Source organism: Uncinocarpus reesii, genomic scaffold (genome assembly GCF_000003515.1).
Source record: "Uncinocarpus reesii 1704 scaffold_2 genomic scaffold, whole genome shotgun sequence".
NCBI lineage: Eukaryota > Fungi > Ascomycota > Eurotiomycetes > Onygenales > Onygenaceae > Uncinocarpus > Uncinocarpus reesii.
Genome location: NW_003052499.1, coordinates 3,649,862 through 3,664,973, shown reverse-complemented (window position 1 = coordinate 3,664,973; position 15,112 = coordinate 3,649,862). Strand labels below are relative to the sequence as shown.

At 50.7% G+C, this 15,112-nt stretch overlaps 7 protein-coding genes across 7 annotated transcripts; 4 read left to right on the top strand and 3 right to left on the bottom strand.

Moving 5' to 3' along the window:
- Window positions 1–424: 424 nt before the first annotated feature.
- On the top strand, window positions 425–1,909 carry UREG_04230 (uncharacterized protein; the record flags this gene model as incomplete). The annotated part of the gene is made up of 3 exons (XM_002544667.1): window positions 425–992; window positions 1,044–1,572; window positions 1,636–1,909. The coding sequence occupies 3 exons, from the start codon at window positions 425–427 to the stop codon at window positions 1,907–1,909; spliced, it is 1,371 nt and encodes a 456-aa protein (XP_002544713.1).
- A 915-nt stretch (window positions 1,910–2,824) lies between these two features.
- UREG_04229 (uncharacterized protein) lies at window positions 2,825–3,377 on the bottom strand (the record flags this gene model as incomplete). Its single annotated transcript, XM_002544666.1, has 3 exons — window positions 2,825–2,886; window positions 2,966–3,054; window positions 3,109–3,377. The coding sequence occupies 3 exons, from the start codon at window positions 3,375–3,377 to the stop codon at window positions 2,825–2,827; spliced, it is 420 nt and encodes a 139-aa protein (XP_002544712.1).
- Window positions 3,378–5,868: 2,491 nt separating this feature from the next.
- UREG_04228 (uncharacterized protein) lies at window positions 5,869–7,274 on the top strand (the record flags this gene model as incomplete). The annotated part of the gene is made up of 2 exons (XM_002544665.1): window positions 5,869–5,905; window positions 6,037–7,274. The coding sequence occupies 2 exons, from the start codon at window positions 5,869–5,871 to the stop codon at window positions 7,272–7,274; spliced, it is 1,275 nt and encodes a 424-aa protein (XP_002544711.1).
- Window positions 7,275–7,927: 653 nt separating this feature from the next.
- Window positions 7,928–9,338, top strand: UREG_04227 (AP-2 complex subunit mu; the record flags this gene model as incomplete). The annotated part of the gene is made up of 2 exons (XM_002544664.1): window positions 7,928–8,264; window positions 8,326–9,338. 2 exons carry the CDS (start codon window positions 7,928–7,930, stop codon window positions 9,336–9,338), a joined length of 1,350 nt encoding a protein of 449 aa, XP_002544710.1.
- A 770-nt stretch (window positions 9,339–10,108) lies between these two features.
- Window positions 10,109–10,753, top strand: UREG_04226 (uncharacterized protein; the record flags this gene model as incomplete). Its single annotated transcript, XM_002544663.1, has 1 exon — window positions 10,109–10,753. One exon carries the CDS (start codon window positions 10,109–10,111, stop codon window positions 10,751–10,753), a length of 645 nt encoding a protein of 214 aa, XP_002544709.1.
- Window positions 10,754–12,036: 1,283 nt separating this feature from the next.
- UREG_04225 (uncharacterized protein) lies at window positions 12,037–13,395 on the bottom strand (the record flags this gene model as incomplete). The annotated part of the gene is made up of 2 exons (XM_002544662.1): window positions 12,037–13,277; window positions 13,350–13,395. 2 exons carry the CDS (start codon window positions 13,393–13,395, stop codon window positions 12,037–12,039), a joined length of 1,287 nt encoding a protein of 428 aa, XP_002544708.1.
- Window positions 13,396–14,019: 624 nt separating this feature from the next.
- UREG_04224 (uncharacterized protein) lies at window positions 14,020–14,985 on the bottom strand (the record flags this gene model as incomplete). The annotated part of the gene is made up of 1 exon (XM_002544661.1): window positions 14,020–14,985. The coding sequence occupies one exon, from the start codon at window positions 14,983–14,985 to the stop codon at window positions 14,020–14,022; it is 966 nt and encodes a 321-aa protein (XP_002544707.1).
- Window positions 14,986–15,112: the final 127 nt, after the last annotated feature.

The window sequence follows — 15,112 nt, the reverse complement described above, 5'->3', positions numbered from 1 at the left end:
ATTCAGTTATTGGAATCATGCCTGCCCTACCCGGGTTGCATTGGGGTCTATTACAGTCCCGAGATTTATCAACATGCCGTTTCCCACCGTTTCTTCTACTCTCTTCTTCTCCAGTATCGATATCTGGAGCAGGGCCATTTATCATTGCCACGGCGCTTAGTTGCTGAAGCCTCTAGTTTGTGCTCTGTCAGAATCGATCTATGCTAGCAGAACCCACATTCTCAGTTCACTTTACTCTTGACCTATAAAGACCGCTGGCGGCTAGTTGCAGGGCTGTTTTCCACCTTGATATAGGTCAGTCAAGCGCCTTTCTCTCTACTGCTTCAGCTGTCAGTCGTTTAGACCTGGCCTGGCGTCCAAGTCTGTTAGCAAATCCTTCTTATTAACCACTTCTACAATGGAATAGACCTTCAACCACAGAACAATGTCGGAAATTCAGCCTTCGTTTGAGATGTCTCCAGCCGGAGTTGCCCTCTCAGCAATCGCCTTTCTGTCCGTCATCGTTTGCATCCCACCGTTAGTCTGGCATGGAAGGAATAAGAACTTTCCTGCAATTTGCTTGACTGTCTGGCTGATTATCCAGAATATCTACAATTTCATCAACCCCTTGATTTGGCCCACTGATGATATTGGATCATGGTGGGAGGGCCATGTGTATTGTGATATTCAAGCCAAAATCATTGTTGGTTCAGGTGTTGGTATTGCCGGCCCATTGGCATGTATTTTCCGATCACTAGCGAAAGTGATGAATACCGACAGTGCGACTCTCATGCCGAGCAAGGGAGAGAAAAGACGAACGCTTGCCTTCGACATCACCTTTTGTCTGCTAATTCCCGCTATGGTGATGGCTCTTCACTATATCGTGCAAGAAAACCGCTATTTTATTTTTGCCATAGTCGGTTGCATGCCTTCCTACTATTCCAGCTGGCCTACTATTGTTGTTGGTTACATGTGGGCTCCTTTAGTGCTTACAGTTGCCGCGGTGTATGCAAGTAAGTCAACAGGTTCCTCTCAAGTTAGATAACTGCTAACGTGGATCCTAGCGATTGTGGTGTACCGACTCATAAAATACAAGCGTGAATTCAATTATATTGTTTCCGCCAGCAGCACCACGAATAAGTCAAGATTTATTCGGCTCTTTGCGCTCTCCATGGTTATGCTTGTCGGCAGCTACCCCGCACAACTTTATGTGCTGTTCTTTAATATCACCGGTTGGGGGCCCGTGAAACCTTTTTCGTGGAGCAAAGTTCACCGGCCAGATTGGCAGACCATAGACAAATACCCCATGGGTGGTGTGGTTTTTTTCGATCGCTGGATTCAAGTCATTGCGGGCTTCTTATTATTCGCCTTTTTCGGCTTTGGAAAAGATGCGACACTGATGTACCGATCGTTTCTACTTAAGCTTGGGCTTGGCCGATGTTTCCCGGGTCTCGAACATCCTCATATTTCAGGGTCTGGACACAGTTCCTCTGGGACCAAAGGTGGATCTTTTGGAAGCCGTGCAAGAATGATTTTCAAAAAGAAGTCCCAAGAAACCGTGGCTACCTCTACTCCTTCAAGAGCAGATGACTGGTTCGTATTGATTCAGAGATTTTATTCTAGTTCACTTTATTTCTGACAGGTCTACCTATTTAGGAACTCTCTGACCCTCAAAACAATGACATCTGACGATTTCGGACGCCGGAGTTCATCGTTATCCTTAGCAAAACCAATTGCATTACCAGGACAGGCGCGAACAGCTCCGGGGGGCCGACGCCCATCATTGCTCTCTGAACCGGACCTGTTTGACGCCGGAGATATCTTGCAAACTTCGCCTCCCATATACAATCGCAACCAGCATCTTGATTCTATCGAAGTGAAGAAATCCTTCACCGTTGAGCACGGCACAAGAGGGAGCGACATGGTATGATCCTTGAACGACTTGACAGGAATTCATTTGAAGCTCGACGACTAGTTCCAGATGGTGCAGGCGCCATTTTCCCGGTGGACGTTCATCCTAGATACCACCATAAGGCGTTTAATGGCTTTAACAGTGACATTGTTTTCCGTGTCCAACCTTTCCTTTATTTTCCACATGGCGTCCTGCACCGTGAATTGTATTAATTCCCACCTCGTTATCCCCCCAATAAGATTTTCAATGAGTCATGTCTTTGCTCTTTTGAGTCTTCTCTAAAAGACTTTTCTTCTGGGTGGAATGTGGCGTTTGCATATAAGGAAAAGGCGGTTGCTGTCTGTACATAGCTCCATAACCAGTACTCCGTAAAGTGGACGACGATCATGTTCATAAAGGGTACGAATAAAGAAAATGATTTGATGATTTACATCGTGTTTCCTTTGTTCATGTGGAAAGGAGCCATGCAAGAGGGTGCTTCAGATTCGGAGCCAACAATAGAGAGCTGGTACGGAGTAGGCCGCAGTTAACTGAAGATGACCGCCCGTAAACACATTGGTACGGGCCACATTCTCGAAATTCCGAGAAGGGGGTATTGGTTTTGAAACATGTTGCCCGACTGATCAAGCTATCAAATAGGCCAGGGGTCGAATGATCACAAGAGATCATAACATTTTTCTAAAACGAAATCGTCGATTTAACAGCCCAAACCCGCTCAAAAGACAAAATAAAAATACAGTATAAGAAGGCGGGAAGGGAATTGGAAACGCCCGCGAGGAACCCCCCCAAAACGGGATTCATTACAAATGTGTAATGGCCTAGGCGTTGCAGGCACCCTGGGAGGCGTGTCCTTTATACACACGTAGGAAGCAGCCTCGCCCCCTGCGACAGGCCAAAGCCCACTAATCCAAACTGGCAATACGTCCAAGGCATTTACTCGCTTCCCTGGCTGGCTTCGGCTTCGGGTTTACCACGGAGAAGGACCTCATAGTTTCCTAGAAGGAAGCGCAACCAATGTTAGAGTCTTTTCGATATTATAGAAAGCAGGATATCCAAAACTAAACGTGCACGTACGCTGCGTGACGTTCAGGTTGAAAGACCTTTGACCGTCGGCATTTTCCACAGCATTGACGGTCGCATCTCCAGTGACAGACATCAGCGTCCTAAGAAAACTTGATTAGCCCTCTTCGTCTTCCATGTCCCAGGCCGCAACTCACCCTTTTGGAAGGCCAAGCAGATGGTCTCGGGCTTTATCAACGGCGAAGCTGTTGATGCGGAACCAGCTCGCGTCCCGATTGGGCCCCGAGGTAGACGCAAGAACGTATCGTACATACTCGCGTCCATTTTGGCTAGTCTTAAGCTCTGGAGCGGCTCCCAGGCGACCGGTAATCGTGATTGTCGCAATTCCTCGGGCAGAGGTGGTGGTGAAGGCGCGTGGGACGGACGCGGTGCGGAGGGCGGGCGCGAAGCGGGTGAGACCGAACATGGTTATTTTGCGGGGGGCGAGAAAGAAGTGCAATTGGTTTAGTGGTTGAATTGAGTGAGGTTCCTGGTGGGAGAGAGACGAAGCATCAAATTTTCGAGCTACAGTTTCGCGTTTCGACCAGGGTCCATCACGTGGCTGGCTAGCTGCCTACATATAACTAGAGTGCTTCTGTCTGCTCGACCTGATCTCCAAGACACAGCTAGACGGCAATTGGATGTGCTGCTATTTCTGCTTTTACCTATTCAAGCTACAGCCTAGAGTGCTGTTGAGAGATGACTTTTGGTTTATAGGCTTTACTGACGGATTGAGTCAACGTCGCCTAGCCGACGGTATATCCGGATTCGACTTTCCTCCCATGAGTGAAACGAGCCACATATTCTCACCTAACCGGCCATTGAATACGTGCATGGACGGGCGCTTATGACCGGTTAGACGCCGGACTCTCAAGCAACCTGCGACAGCGAGACGGACTGCCTAGGAAACCGCAGTCTTCTTGAGATCTTAGAAGGCTGGTTAAGCGTCAAGGCCTGGGTACTACTAGTAAAGCATGCACAATTCTGCTCTGCAAAGAAATTACGGGGTCGTGAAAGTTCGGCTCACCTACGGACTAATCTCCTTAGATTGAATAGCTGGTGATCCAGTCTATAATTCCACAGTCAATAGGGATCACGAGCAGATGCAGTCGACAAGACGCAGAGAGAATATTCACAGTTTGCGGGTAAAATCATTCCTCTGTGACCAATGCTTTTCATGTATCTTTTCGAGTTCAACGTACGCGGAATCGAGAAAGACTCTTATGGGAAATTCTAGAATACAAAATCGGTTGTCGAGCATTCTGGCATTTGATCAGACTCCCTGAGCGTTGAGACGGGCCGCGCAAGGTTAACAGGGATAAGTTGACCGGCACCTTCCCGTCCGTCAAGGGCTCACTAACTAGTTAACTAATGGCCAGGATTATCCGGCCTCGTCAAACGAATTTTCAGACAATACGTAAGAGTGATGGATTCTCCTGGACTCATGCCTTGATAACAGCCTCATCTAACGGTTTGGTGTCATTCAATTGCGTAGATCTTCGCCTCTCAGATCCTGCTTTTCCTTTCCCGTACATGGGGAGGCCCTGCTAGCGCGTCGCATGCCTGGCCTTGTCAAGCGGTACCTGCATTGCACAAGAGCTGCTCAGCTGGAAGATGCTCCATTGTTCCGGCGAGAAGCGTCAATGAATTTTGCCCGTCCGATCGGGATCTCACTAGCTGATCGCTGATGTCACGTATCCACCCCCCAGCCGCGTCGTTGGCTTTGTCGGATGTTTTCTGAGAGCACAAAACGGCCTGCGTTTGATCTGTCTAACTGGGCTACGTTGACAGGCCGGGGAAGTGCGTCAAGTCTGACAGGCCCTAAAACCGTTTTGGCATCCCCTCCGCCCTGCAATCCAACGGGTCATGTCTTTCAGGCTTCCGGACGCTGTTCGGGCACAGGCAGGTCGCAGCTGGAGACGGTTGGATACTAAGACAAATAGTGCCGCGCCAAAGCAGCTCCAGAACCAGCGAGCCGGGATGCCGGAACGTGCCTTTGGTCTCCGCGCTTCCACGAGCTATTGGCTGCGAGAAAAGGGCGTTTTGTGGGCGAGGCGATCGTTCACAAACAGAGGATTTTTTTTCTTTCCGAACGTTGGGCAAGCCGGAATTGAATTCTGACATCCCAAGAGCGATTTCTTCTCATTTCAGGGCCGTACTCTGTAGTCAGCGGTTGTCTGAAGCTGGTTACCAGGGACAAGGCTCCCAATATTGCCACACAGCTGTGCAACCGGGCCCCGACTGCTTTGAACAAGGGGCGCTGGATAATTAGTATTATAAATAATAAAACGGACGGGAGCGAGAAAGGGATGCAAGTGAACTCCGCGAGGATATTTTAGCAGCAAATTCTATTTTGTGACTCCGGGATTCAGTTGTGGGCTCGCTCAGTGCTATTTAGGGCTGCCCGCTGGCCCTGTAACTAGGCTCTTCTCCTCCCCGGCTGTTGTCACAGAGTAATTATTTCAATTGCGCCCAGGGCACTCCCTTCATCACATCAAACGGAGCAAAACTACTTGATGGAGCTCCTGGCCGCTGTCCGCAGTCTGTGACAGGATCAACTACTGCGATTCCCGTCTCCACGCTGCACCAATTCCTGTGTCCTTGATGGCCCGCCACAGCGTGTGTTGCACAACCCTCCAGCTCCAGGGCCCTGCGACACGCTGAACCCAGGCCATCGCGATCAGCTGTTTCGTGGGAATTGGGCATGCCATTCGTGAGAATTTCCGACGCATATCTCTGACTCCCGGATCCGCTCGTTACTTGCGCTCCCCCGCGATTCCCGATATCTTCGACATTCGTTACAGACCTCCCTCTCTCTTTCGGTTTTTTTTTTGTCGCTTTTCGCAGTCCTTCAGAATCCTCTCCTTGACCCTCATTCTCGTTCCCATTGCATTCCTCAGCAGCTTCCTGTGGCCGGTATGGTTGCCATCGACCGTGCCGTTAGCCGTCGACGCCGTGCGCCAATCACGGCTTCCAGACTCTCGCAGAACTTGACCGCCGACCCAACAATCCCCAATCCACAACCATCACGCTGTCTTCGAGCCCTCAACGTCCACGAACCCTATCACCGCGGGCGGCTGAAGAAGGGCCGTACGAAGATATCCCTCTAGTCCCCATTATCCCTGCCAATCGCCCTCCCGCTCCCTCGATCCGCGCCCCCGATCCCTCCTACCAGCCTCCGCCGCGATCTCGAGAGTTCAACCCGCCGTGCGCGCCCTCGCGAAACCGAGGACCTCTGCTATCGATCCGCACGCACGTTCGTCGGCCGGTTGCGTCTCCGTGGAATCCTATCAACCACGTTCCTCGTACCACCGTTATCCCGGCTCCCCGCCCCATACCCCTTTCCAACCCAGCCCCATTCGCCGAGTCTTCGCGAGACGTGCACCCATTGTTGACAATTCCAGAACGCCGCCGGAGCCGACAGCAACCAAGCCCATCGAGCTTGTTCGTCGAACGTAGCGCCGGCGAGACGGAAAGTGGCCGTACCAGCATCGCCATCCCCCGCCAACACCGCTCGAGCGGTACTTGGGACGAGATCGATATGGGAGACCACAGACAGGAGGCTGGGGAAAATCGATTCAATCCATTGGGACCCAGCCCGCGCTTCCTTTCAGATCCACACCATGATCCTGCTCGCCGTATAAATTCTCGTCATTCCGCCATTTCACACACATTTGCTTCATTCCCATCTGCCAATGGCAACGCGTCCACGCAAGACGGCTCAGGCGAAGACGGAGCCGCCGACCCCGCTGAAGAGCTGACCTGGGGCCCCGCGCACCCGTGCTTTCCTCACATGAACCCCCACGTGCCGCTCCATTCCGCAGAATATCAGAATACCCGGGTAATCCGCATAAGGCGCGACTGGATGCTCAAAGGTGATCTGGCACCGACGTTCTCGAACCTCTACCCCGAGATTCTCGACCCCCTGCTTCCCGAGTCGGAGTTTCGGAAAATCATCGCCAAAGTCAATAGGGAAATGGTCGATATTTATAATCCGTTCAGCCTTCAGAACTGGGTCGACGCCACAATAGGCTTCCTAACAGGGTGGATATGGGACGATATAGGAGCCAGTCGTGTCAAGTCCCGGCTAAGAGCCGTTGAGGCATGGATAGACCGATGGAATCGGGAGGTTGGTGTCGCAGAAGGTGTAAAGGTATGGCCCCTTCGCTCGACGGGGTACTTGTCACTCGATATACAAATACCAGATCCCAAAGTCGGCCTGATTGGAAGCGATTCGGCATCTATCCACGGCGAAGTGCCCAATATACATGGCGCGAGAATAGATGCGCCTGAGATGGTGCAAATTACGGGTCCAGGGGACTGAAATAGTTTATCGTTGACGTTTCTCGTGCTGCCCTACATTCTTTTTAATTGCTACGCCTTTTCATTTTTTTTTGCGTCTAATGATATCCCATCCGCTTATTTTTAGACATGACATTCGCACTCAAGTTTCTTTGTTAATCAATATTTACCTTTTCCAGTTTTTTTTGTATGCGTGGCTCTAGTAATGCTTCCAGTCTCGATGTTAGCGTCCACCGAGTGTCAATACGCTCGACAAATGTCTTTTGTTCTACCCTGTCCTACCCTTGAATATCTGTTCCAGTATTCGAAGTCCTGGGCTGATCCATCGTTGTAATTTGCATGGCTGCATATGGAGTACATTAAGGCGAGGAGAGACTCCCAGGCAATGCGATAGTCCAACCTGCAATGAATCGTGCTCTTACCCGTTGGCAGCCGTTGCTCTGACCGTAACGTCCGCCATCAACGAGCTGGAGATGCCAAGCCCGTGTCCCACCAAGCTCAGGGGTAAAAGTCCAGATCAGGACTAGCGCCGTGCGTGCCAGTAACTAGCGCCGGGGATAGGATCAACTGACTCTCCGAAGCCAACGATGACGCCCGCAGCTCAACGCGAGCGGAAGCAAAGGTATCAGCGATCACGGCGCATTCTCTCGTCCAACGCAGCAGATTCAGGCAGCTATGCTCTCCGGGATCCTCATATTTAACCAAAAGGGCGAGAACTTGATCTTCCGCGCCTTTCGGAATGACTGCCGCCCCCGCCTAGCCGACATCTTCCGCATCCAAGTGATATCCAATGCCCAAGTCCGGTCGCCCATCTTGACGCTCGGCTCGACGACGTTCAGCCATGTCAAGCACGAGAATATATACTTGGTGGCGGTGACGAAGAGCAATGCTAATGCGGCGCTGGTGTTTGAGTTCCTTTACCGATTGGTGCTGTTGGGTAAGGGGTATTTCGGCAAGTTTGACGAGGAAGCCGTGAAGAACAATTTCGTGCTGGTGTATGAGTTGTTGGATGGTGGGGGATCTCCATACCTATAGGCTGTTTTGGAGAACCTGCTGGGCTGACTGTGACATAGAAATTCTGGATTTTGGGTACCCGCAAAACACGGAGACGGATACGCTTAAAATGTACATCACCACCGAAGGCGTCAAGTCTTCCCTTACGAAATCGCCCACGGATTCCTCGCGCATCACGATGCAAGCTACCGGTGCGCTCTCATGGCGTCGCTCGGACATCAAGTATCGCAAAAACGAGGCCTTTGTCGATGTTATCGAGGACGTCAACCTGCTCATGTCTGCCACGGGCACCGTGCTCCGCGCGGACGTCAACGGCCAGATTATCATGCGGGCTTACCTGACTGGGACACCGGAATGTAAATTCGGGCTAAACGATCGGTTACTACTCGATAATGATGACGGAGCAGGCGATGGGCGCAGAGGACGCGCGAAACCTACGCGCGCGGCAGCGGGGGGTGTCACGCTTGAAGATTGCCAGTTTCATCAATGTGTAAGGCTGGGACGATTCGATGCGGATCGGATAATCTCCTTTGTGCCCCCCGACGGGGAGTTTGAGTTGATGCGGTATCGAGCCACGGAGAACGTCAATCTGCCCTTCAAAGTTCATCCCATTGTGAGGGAAATCGGGACTACCAAAGTTGAATATAGCATTGCTATAAAGGCGAATTATGGAACGAAGTTGTTTGCTACAAATGTTATTGTCCGCATCCCCACACCGCTCAACACTGCCAAAGTGAGTGAGCGTACGACCCAAGGCCGCGCAAAGTATGAGCCGGAGCAGAATAATATCGTGTGGAAAATCGCGAGGTTCTCCGGGCAGAGCGAATATGTGCTCACTGCGGAAGCGACACTGACCAGCACAACGTCGCAGAAAGCATGGAGCCGCCCTCCTCTCAGTCTAGGGTTTAACCTGCTCATGTTCACCAGTAGCGGTTTGCTGGTGAGGTATTTGAAAGTATTTGAGAAGAGCAACTATAGCAGTGTGAAATGGGTGAGATATATGACGAGAGCGGGCAGTTACGAAATAAGGTACGTGGCATCCGCTTGCTTTGCATCATGCCTTTTTCTCTAGGGGGACATTTTGCTAGTTTTCTTCAGGCCACTAATGTTGCTCAATTTTTAGATTTTAATCCGAGTTTTCCTTTTTGTTTTTTACCGCAGCATATCCTTTTGCATACTGTCTGCTTTTGGTTGCATTGGGCTTGGGAATATCACAATGATTGACATAATGAGCGTCTCGTACTCCCATTTTACTGATGGTTGGTTATTTTCAATATTTCATTGGCATATCTGGTCAATATCGATCCTCTAATCCCCCTGTTGTAAATATCTCTCGTGGAATTCTACCCTTTTGAGAATTGCAACAAACGTCTCTAAATCAGTTCCCATCATTTCTCCCTTTCAAAGAATGTTGGATCGTTGCTACAATTGACTAGGCTGATGACATGAGTACCAACTCCGTACCTGATGCTCTTCGGAGCCCACGTTAGCTAACAACCAAAGCAGCAGGGGCGTAAACACGGCGTCCTCAAAGCTTCACTTTCCATCTATCTCCCCCGCCTTTCCACCCTCCTCTCACCTTTTCTCTCTGATATTTCCTTTCCTCTGTGCGCAGTGCTGCAAAAGACATAATGGCCTACAGTTCCAGATACTTCCCCAAATCTCATAAAGCAAAGCAAAGGCACCGCCGTTACCATATTATTGCGAAATACGGGGTAACTGAAGTCGAGTTTGGTCAACTTCGGCCAACAAATCTTGGCCACTCTTCGCGAAAACGGTCTCCTCGGCGTTTTTCTTGACGATCCTGAGAAGAAGCAGGAGGTGATATCAGCTGTCTCAGACATGCCCGACGTTCCCCGGTGGCTCTTCTCTCGTGGCACTCCCGAAGATGCGTTCCAGACCCTTTTCCATATATCCCACAGCATCATCCTTAATGAGCGGAGGAAGAAAGATAACGCGAAAAAGGCACGCGGGAAAAAGAGTTATACCGGCCTACCCACCGGCAACGACAATAGCGACAAAGATATCAAGAGGGCTGAGGACGAGTACGGCACCGGGGAGCCTGAGGCCAGCGCAAACGCTGATGCCAACAATGAACACTGGCTACCCAGCCTTCCGTCCTCCCCGCTTAGCTCTCCTCCCACGCCATCTTGTAATGGCGGTTCTTTGCCCCTTTCAGATCGAAATATCTACACCTTCCTGCTGGACAATGAACCGTCTGTATGCGGGCCAACTGACCTTGTTTCCGATCGCGGCACTATCCCCATCAGCGTCGACCTGCTCAGCTTTGATAAGTGGGTAGAATACCTCAAGCAAGATTTTCCCGGCCATGACCCCGAAGCCTATGAGATTGTCTTTGATTCTCACATTAGGGGCCAGCAAGTCGTTATTCGCAACTCGCGTCAATGGAAAGCTGCACTCCGCGAGGTAATGGCTACGCGCAACTCGAACCATTTTCAATTTATGATCCGGTTTCACCCTGCGTGATCTCGTTTTACGACATGAAGAATATATATGGTTGTACGGAGTAAGCAATAGCAGAATAGAGAGTGGAATAAGATAATTAGTGAAACAAGCATCTCAAGTCTATCTCTTGAAACGCGCCGGGCGAAGCTTGAAGAAAGAATTTGTAAACAAAAGTATCTTGCTTCTGTTGCCTGGATTGAGGCATTGCATTATAACAGAACGAGTAACACCACCAACTAATAGCATATAACCCATCAAGCTTGTCGAGCCCAACCATCGAAACTCGGGTGTTACTTTTCCTCTTGCTGATATTTCAATTCTCTGCTTCTTATAATTCTCTACCTCTAAAAACAACTTCTTCTCTCGGACCTGTATTATATTGCTCTTTACACTGGACCCGCCACCAATCCCCCCCACGAACATTGTCGAAATTTCACCTATCTCAAGCTCGATACGCGTCACTGATTCCTTAAAAGTGTCAAGAAAGAGAATAAGGCGAGGATCGTCAGTGCCGCAAATGCAATGACAGATATATTAACGGCATCAGGCCTGTCGGATTTTCTAGGCCAGAAAACCAACGCTTTTCAGATCGAACTCGGCTATTGCAAAGCGTATCAGAAAACCTTGCGTCTCGCTTTGACAGAAAACTCCGGTAGTGCCAATAAATATTATCGGGTAATGTCAACTCCTGATCAAGAGTACAGGACAGAAAACAATGGCATTATTGTTTTGATGCGACAGCGGAAAACAATCGAGCGGGATATGGAAGACGAATGTTCAGCCCAAAAAATCAGAATGTAGCCCAAGCGCGTAGCATCGACCTTTTGAAAGGGCATATATTCAGTATCGGAGAGGTGGTACTCATGGGCCCTAGAATTGTAAGCCACTATTGACATGACAACAGTGAAAAAGGATTGGATGCGGGAGCCATAGGTATCATTTCGATTCCTCCAGTCGACCGACAAACAGCACCTGATGAGGAGGTAAATCGTTTGTCTGCAGATACTCGAGAAGCGATCCTCAAATCGGCTAAAAGTCTCTCTCTGAATTCAGAGGATCAAGCCGAGAGTTGCAGTGATAACGGTAAGATGAGGATTCAGATCAGCGGACGAACTGGTAAACTGATGATTTCATGTACGGCACATACTTGAGGAGCAGACGCAGAGCCTAGAATCGCTTTATTTTCCTCAGATATTTGCATTTGCAATGGGGATATATGTATCTCAATCCAGCACTGTAGTTGATACTAAAATTATATTCACTCAATAAGGCAGGCTCACAAAGTGGTGGATTATGTCAGCTAACTAGTCTGTGCTGCCGTATTTGGCAGATGCTCCTCCGCCTCCGTTGAGACGTCCTTCATGGCTCCAGATCAAGTCCTCGTTGCTGGCAGACGAATGGAGGCTGCATGCACCCCTTTGTCTCCCGGTGCGAACGGAAATGCCAACGTGCGCTATGGTGTATCCCAGAAATACCATCCCCGCGAGTACCACGTACACCCGCAGGCCCGTGTGAAGCGGCCCCGACACCACACCAGCTCCCGCCCAGAGCAACCCGACCCCTCCATTGATTATTCCAAGTGCGATCATGATGCGCCCCAGCCATCGATGGAGAGAGGCGAACGGGCTCCGTCCTCCCGTGCGCACAAAGTGCTTGTGTTGAAGCCACCCAAATGAGGGCTGCAAGAGGCAGAGACAGACAACGACAATGATACCGAGGATGGGATGTATAGCAGCTCTGGCTCCGGCGCCAGTCCAAAGTTTGACTCCTAATCCAAGGCCAGTGATTGCTATAACCAATGCCATGCCCTGCAGCGGTGCATGAACTCGGGTCACGGAGATGGGTACAAAGGTCGATATGGGTACTAGCATGGCGAATATTGGCATCAAAACAACGAATGCAATCGCCATCAGACAGCCATGAGCAATTGCGGCTGTGGAAATAATCGCAGCGGGGGGGTTGTCAGAACCCTCGCTTCCTCGCACTGCGTCCCAAATGGGGTTCAGGAACGGATCCTTATCGGAGGAGTCAGCTTTCGTACGGCTCAGGTCAATCACTGCGCCGCCGAAATCATCGTGAAAGTCAATGTCAGTCGAGAGATCGTCAGAACTCATCGGCCGCCCGACTGTGTAGGCCCAAATCCACTCGCTGGCGATACTTTGCTCGTCCCACAGCCCTCCCCCGAAAACAAGGCAGGCCTCACACCGAATATTCGCCGTCATAAACCCATCTCGGATGCCGGATCCAGAGAGGAGTGAAATTTGAGCGTTCGGATTGAACTTGGGAGGCGCATGACCCGGTGCGGAGCGCGGAGAGACGGTGACGTTGCTTGGGGACGAGGACGAGTAAACCAGGAACATGTTGGCGCCTGCCATTTGGTTCCCTTGGCCTAGAGCGACCCATCGCACCGTGGTAGGTGCTTTGATCTGGAAAAGGAGAGCATCCGGTGTGGTTGATTTTCTCGCATAAGAGACAGCGACACTGAACGTAATGTCCTCCCGGCCCTGAGGATGAAAAGCTGCCGGGCGAGCTGAAACGCAGGCGACTGAGACTCAATTGTCAGTATCGCATAAATCCGAGATGGATATGTTGAGGAGTCAAGGCAGGTGGTACATACTCAGGCTGAAAGCAGCCAGTTGCTCAATCCACCGCGAGAACCGCATTTTCAGCAACAGGAATCGAAATCCTCTCGTGGGCAGCTGCACACCGGTGCTCAGTATCCTACTGAGTACGAAAGAGCCTTTTGCTCTTCTCGTTATGTCTTTTAGCGCAAGGTTTTCTATCCCATGAACGTCACACTTACTTCGCAACCCTCGGCTTTTTCGCAACGAAGTATAGAGCCCTCTACGTGGTTACTACGATTGTTCGTGAATCCCGAGTCCTACGATGGTCTTCCGTCTCTTTTGGATTTGTGAACAGCAATTAGGGTCGATCACTGCCAGCCGGAGTTTGCGCTGCAAAAAGCTCATGACTGGTTCGGTTCCCGATATCTTCCCGCGTGGCTGGCTGCAGGTCCTTTCAGCGTTACACCGCACGGATAAAGCATCTCCCATGGGAAAGTTCGATGGATCTACGGGATCGGCCCGATCCCGAGTGATCAGCACTAGTTTCCAAAAAAAACAAAGCTTCTTATTTTTAAAGTGGTCTCCTGGGATCAACAAGCCATACGGAGTACAATTGTGGCGAACTTTCCACTTTAACTAGTTGCCGGCCGATTCAAAAATCGACCAAGCGCCCCCCATATCAGGCCCTTGCTCCTTCAACCTCGCCACCGCGTCAAAGAAAGATTATTGGGCTGGCCTAAAGATCTGGAGCGGAGAACCCAGTTCCACCAGCCAGCCAAACATTGGATCCTTTCTGAGCTCATCCATGGCTTCCTTTTCCAGCGTCACACCGACCTCCCACGACTTGTTAACCCCACGATCGGGCTTAATAGTACAGACACCATTAGGATTCATGTATGGGAGGATTTCGAAGTCGGCCACCTTTCCCAAAACTGGACCGAAGTCTTGATATGCCTGCAAGCGACGGATACTTGTGACGACAACATCCGGTTCGTGGATTGTGGTATTGGCCCAGTTGTTGGCGTGGCTGAACTGCGCCAAATGTTTCCGAACGTACTGATCATCCACCTTATTCAGGCCCGCCCTTAAGATACAGGCCGCGGAAGCGATTTCCCGTGCAAACCCCTCTTTCGTGTGTTGCTCCGGCTGGTCTAGCCCATCCGTTGAACACGATTCGTCGAGCATCAAAAAACAATTGCCAAGATAATGAGCGGGCAGTGGGGGGCTCAACCGGTGTCGGACGTTGATGAATCGGTTGAGGGTGCAAGTTGGAGTCCCGTCTAATCCCGGACGGGAGCGAATCCGCCTGAGGCACACCCAAAACACTGCTGTTACGACATCGTCATCAGAGACGAGCTTGGATGGCTGACCGGGTTGTGCCGTCTCAATTTGCTGCGATTGAGCCAACTGATGCAGCCACTGGATTTTTTCCGCTGATAACCGGAAATTGTAGTCGACGAGGAAGGCATCATGCACTTCATCATGCCCAGTGGAGGCGGCGGATTGAGCCGCTGGGGGGGATTGCACATTGCTTCTCTCCTGTCCGATGGTGGCAAGAATTGCTCTTGAGGCCGCCTCGCACTCCCAGTCAGTTGTGAAAGTGAGAATACGATCGTGTTCTGGTCTAGGGCGAGCACATTCAGCAAGGAGCTCAATGAGTGTGCCTGTACCAGTCCCGTCAATGACCATGTGGGTTGAGAAACAGCGTAAAGATGATTCCCGTCTGCGAGAACATTCCCCCTGAAACCGAAAGACTGGATGGTTTTGTGTAGGAGGCCGCAACCTGTAGAGGCACAACGATGAAGGTTCGCATCCG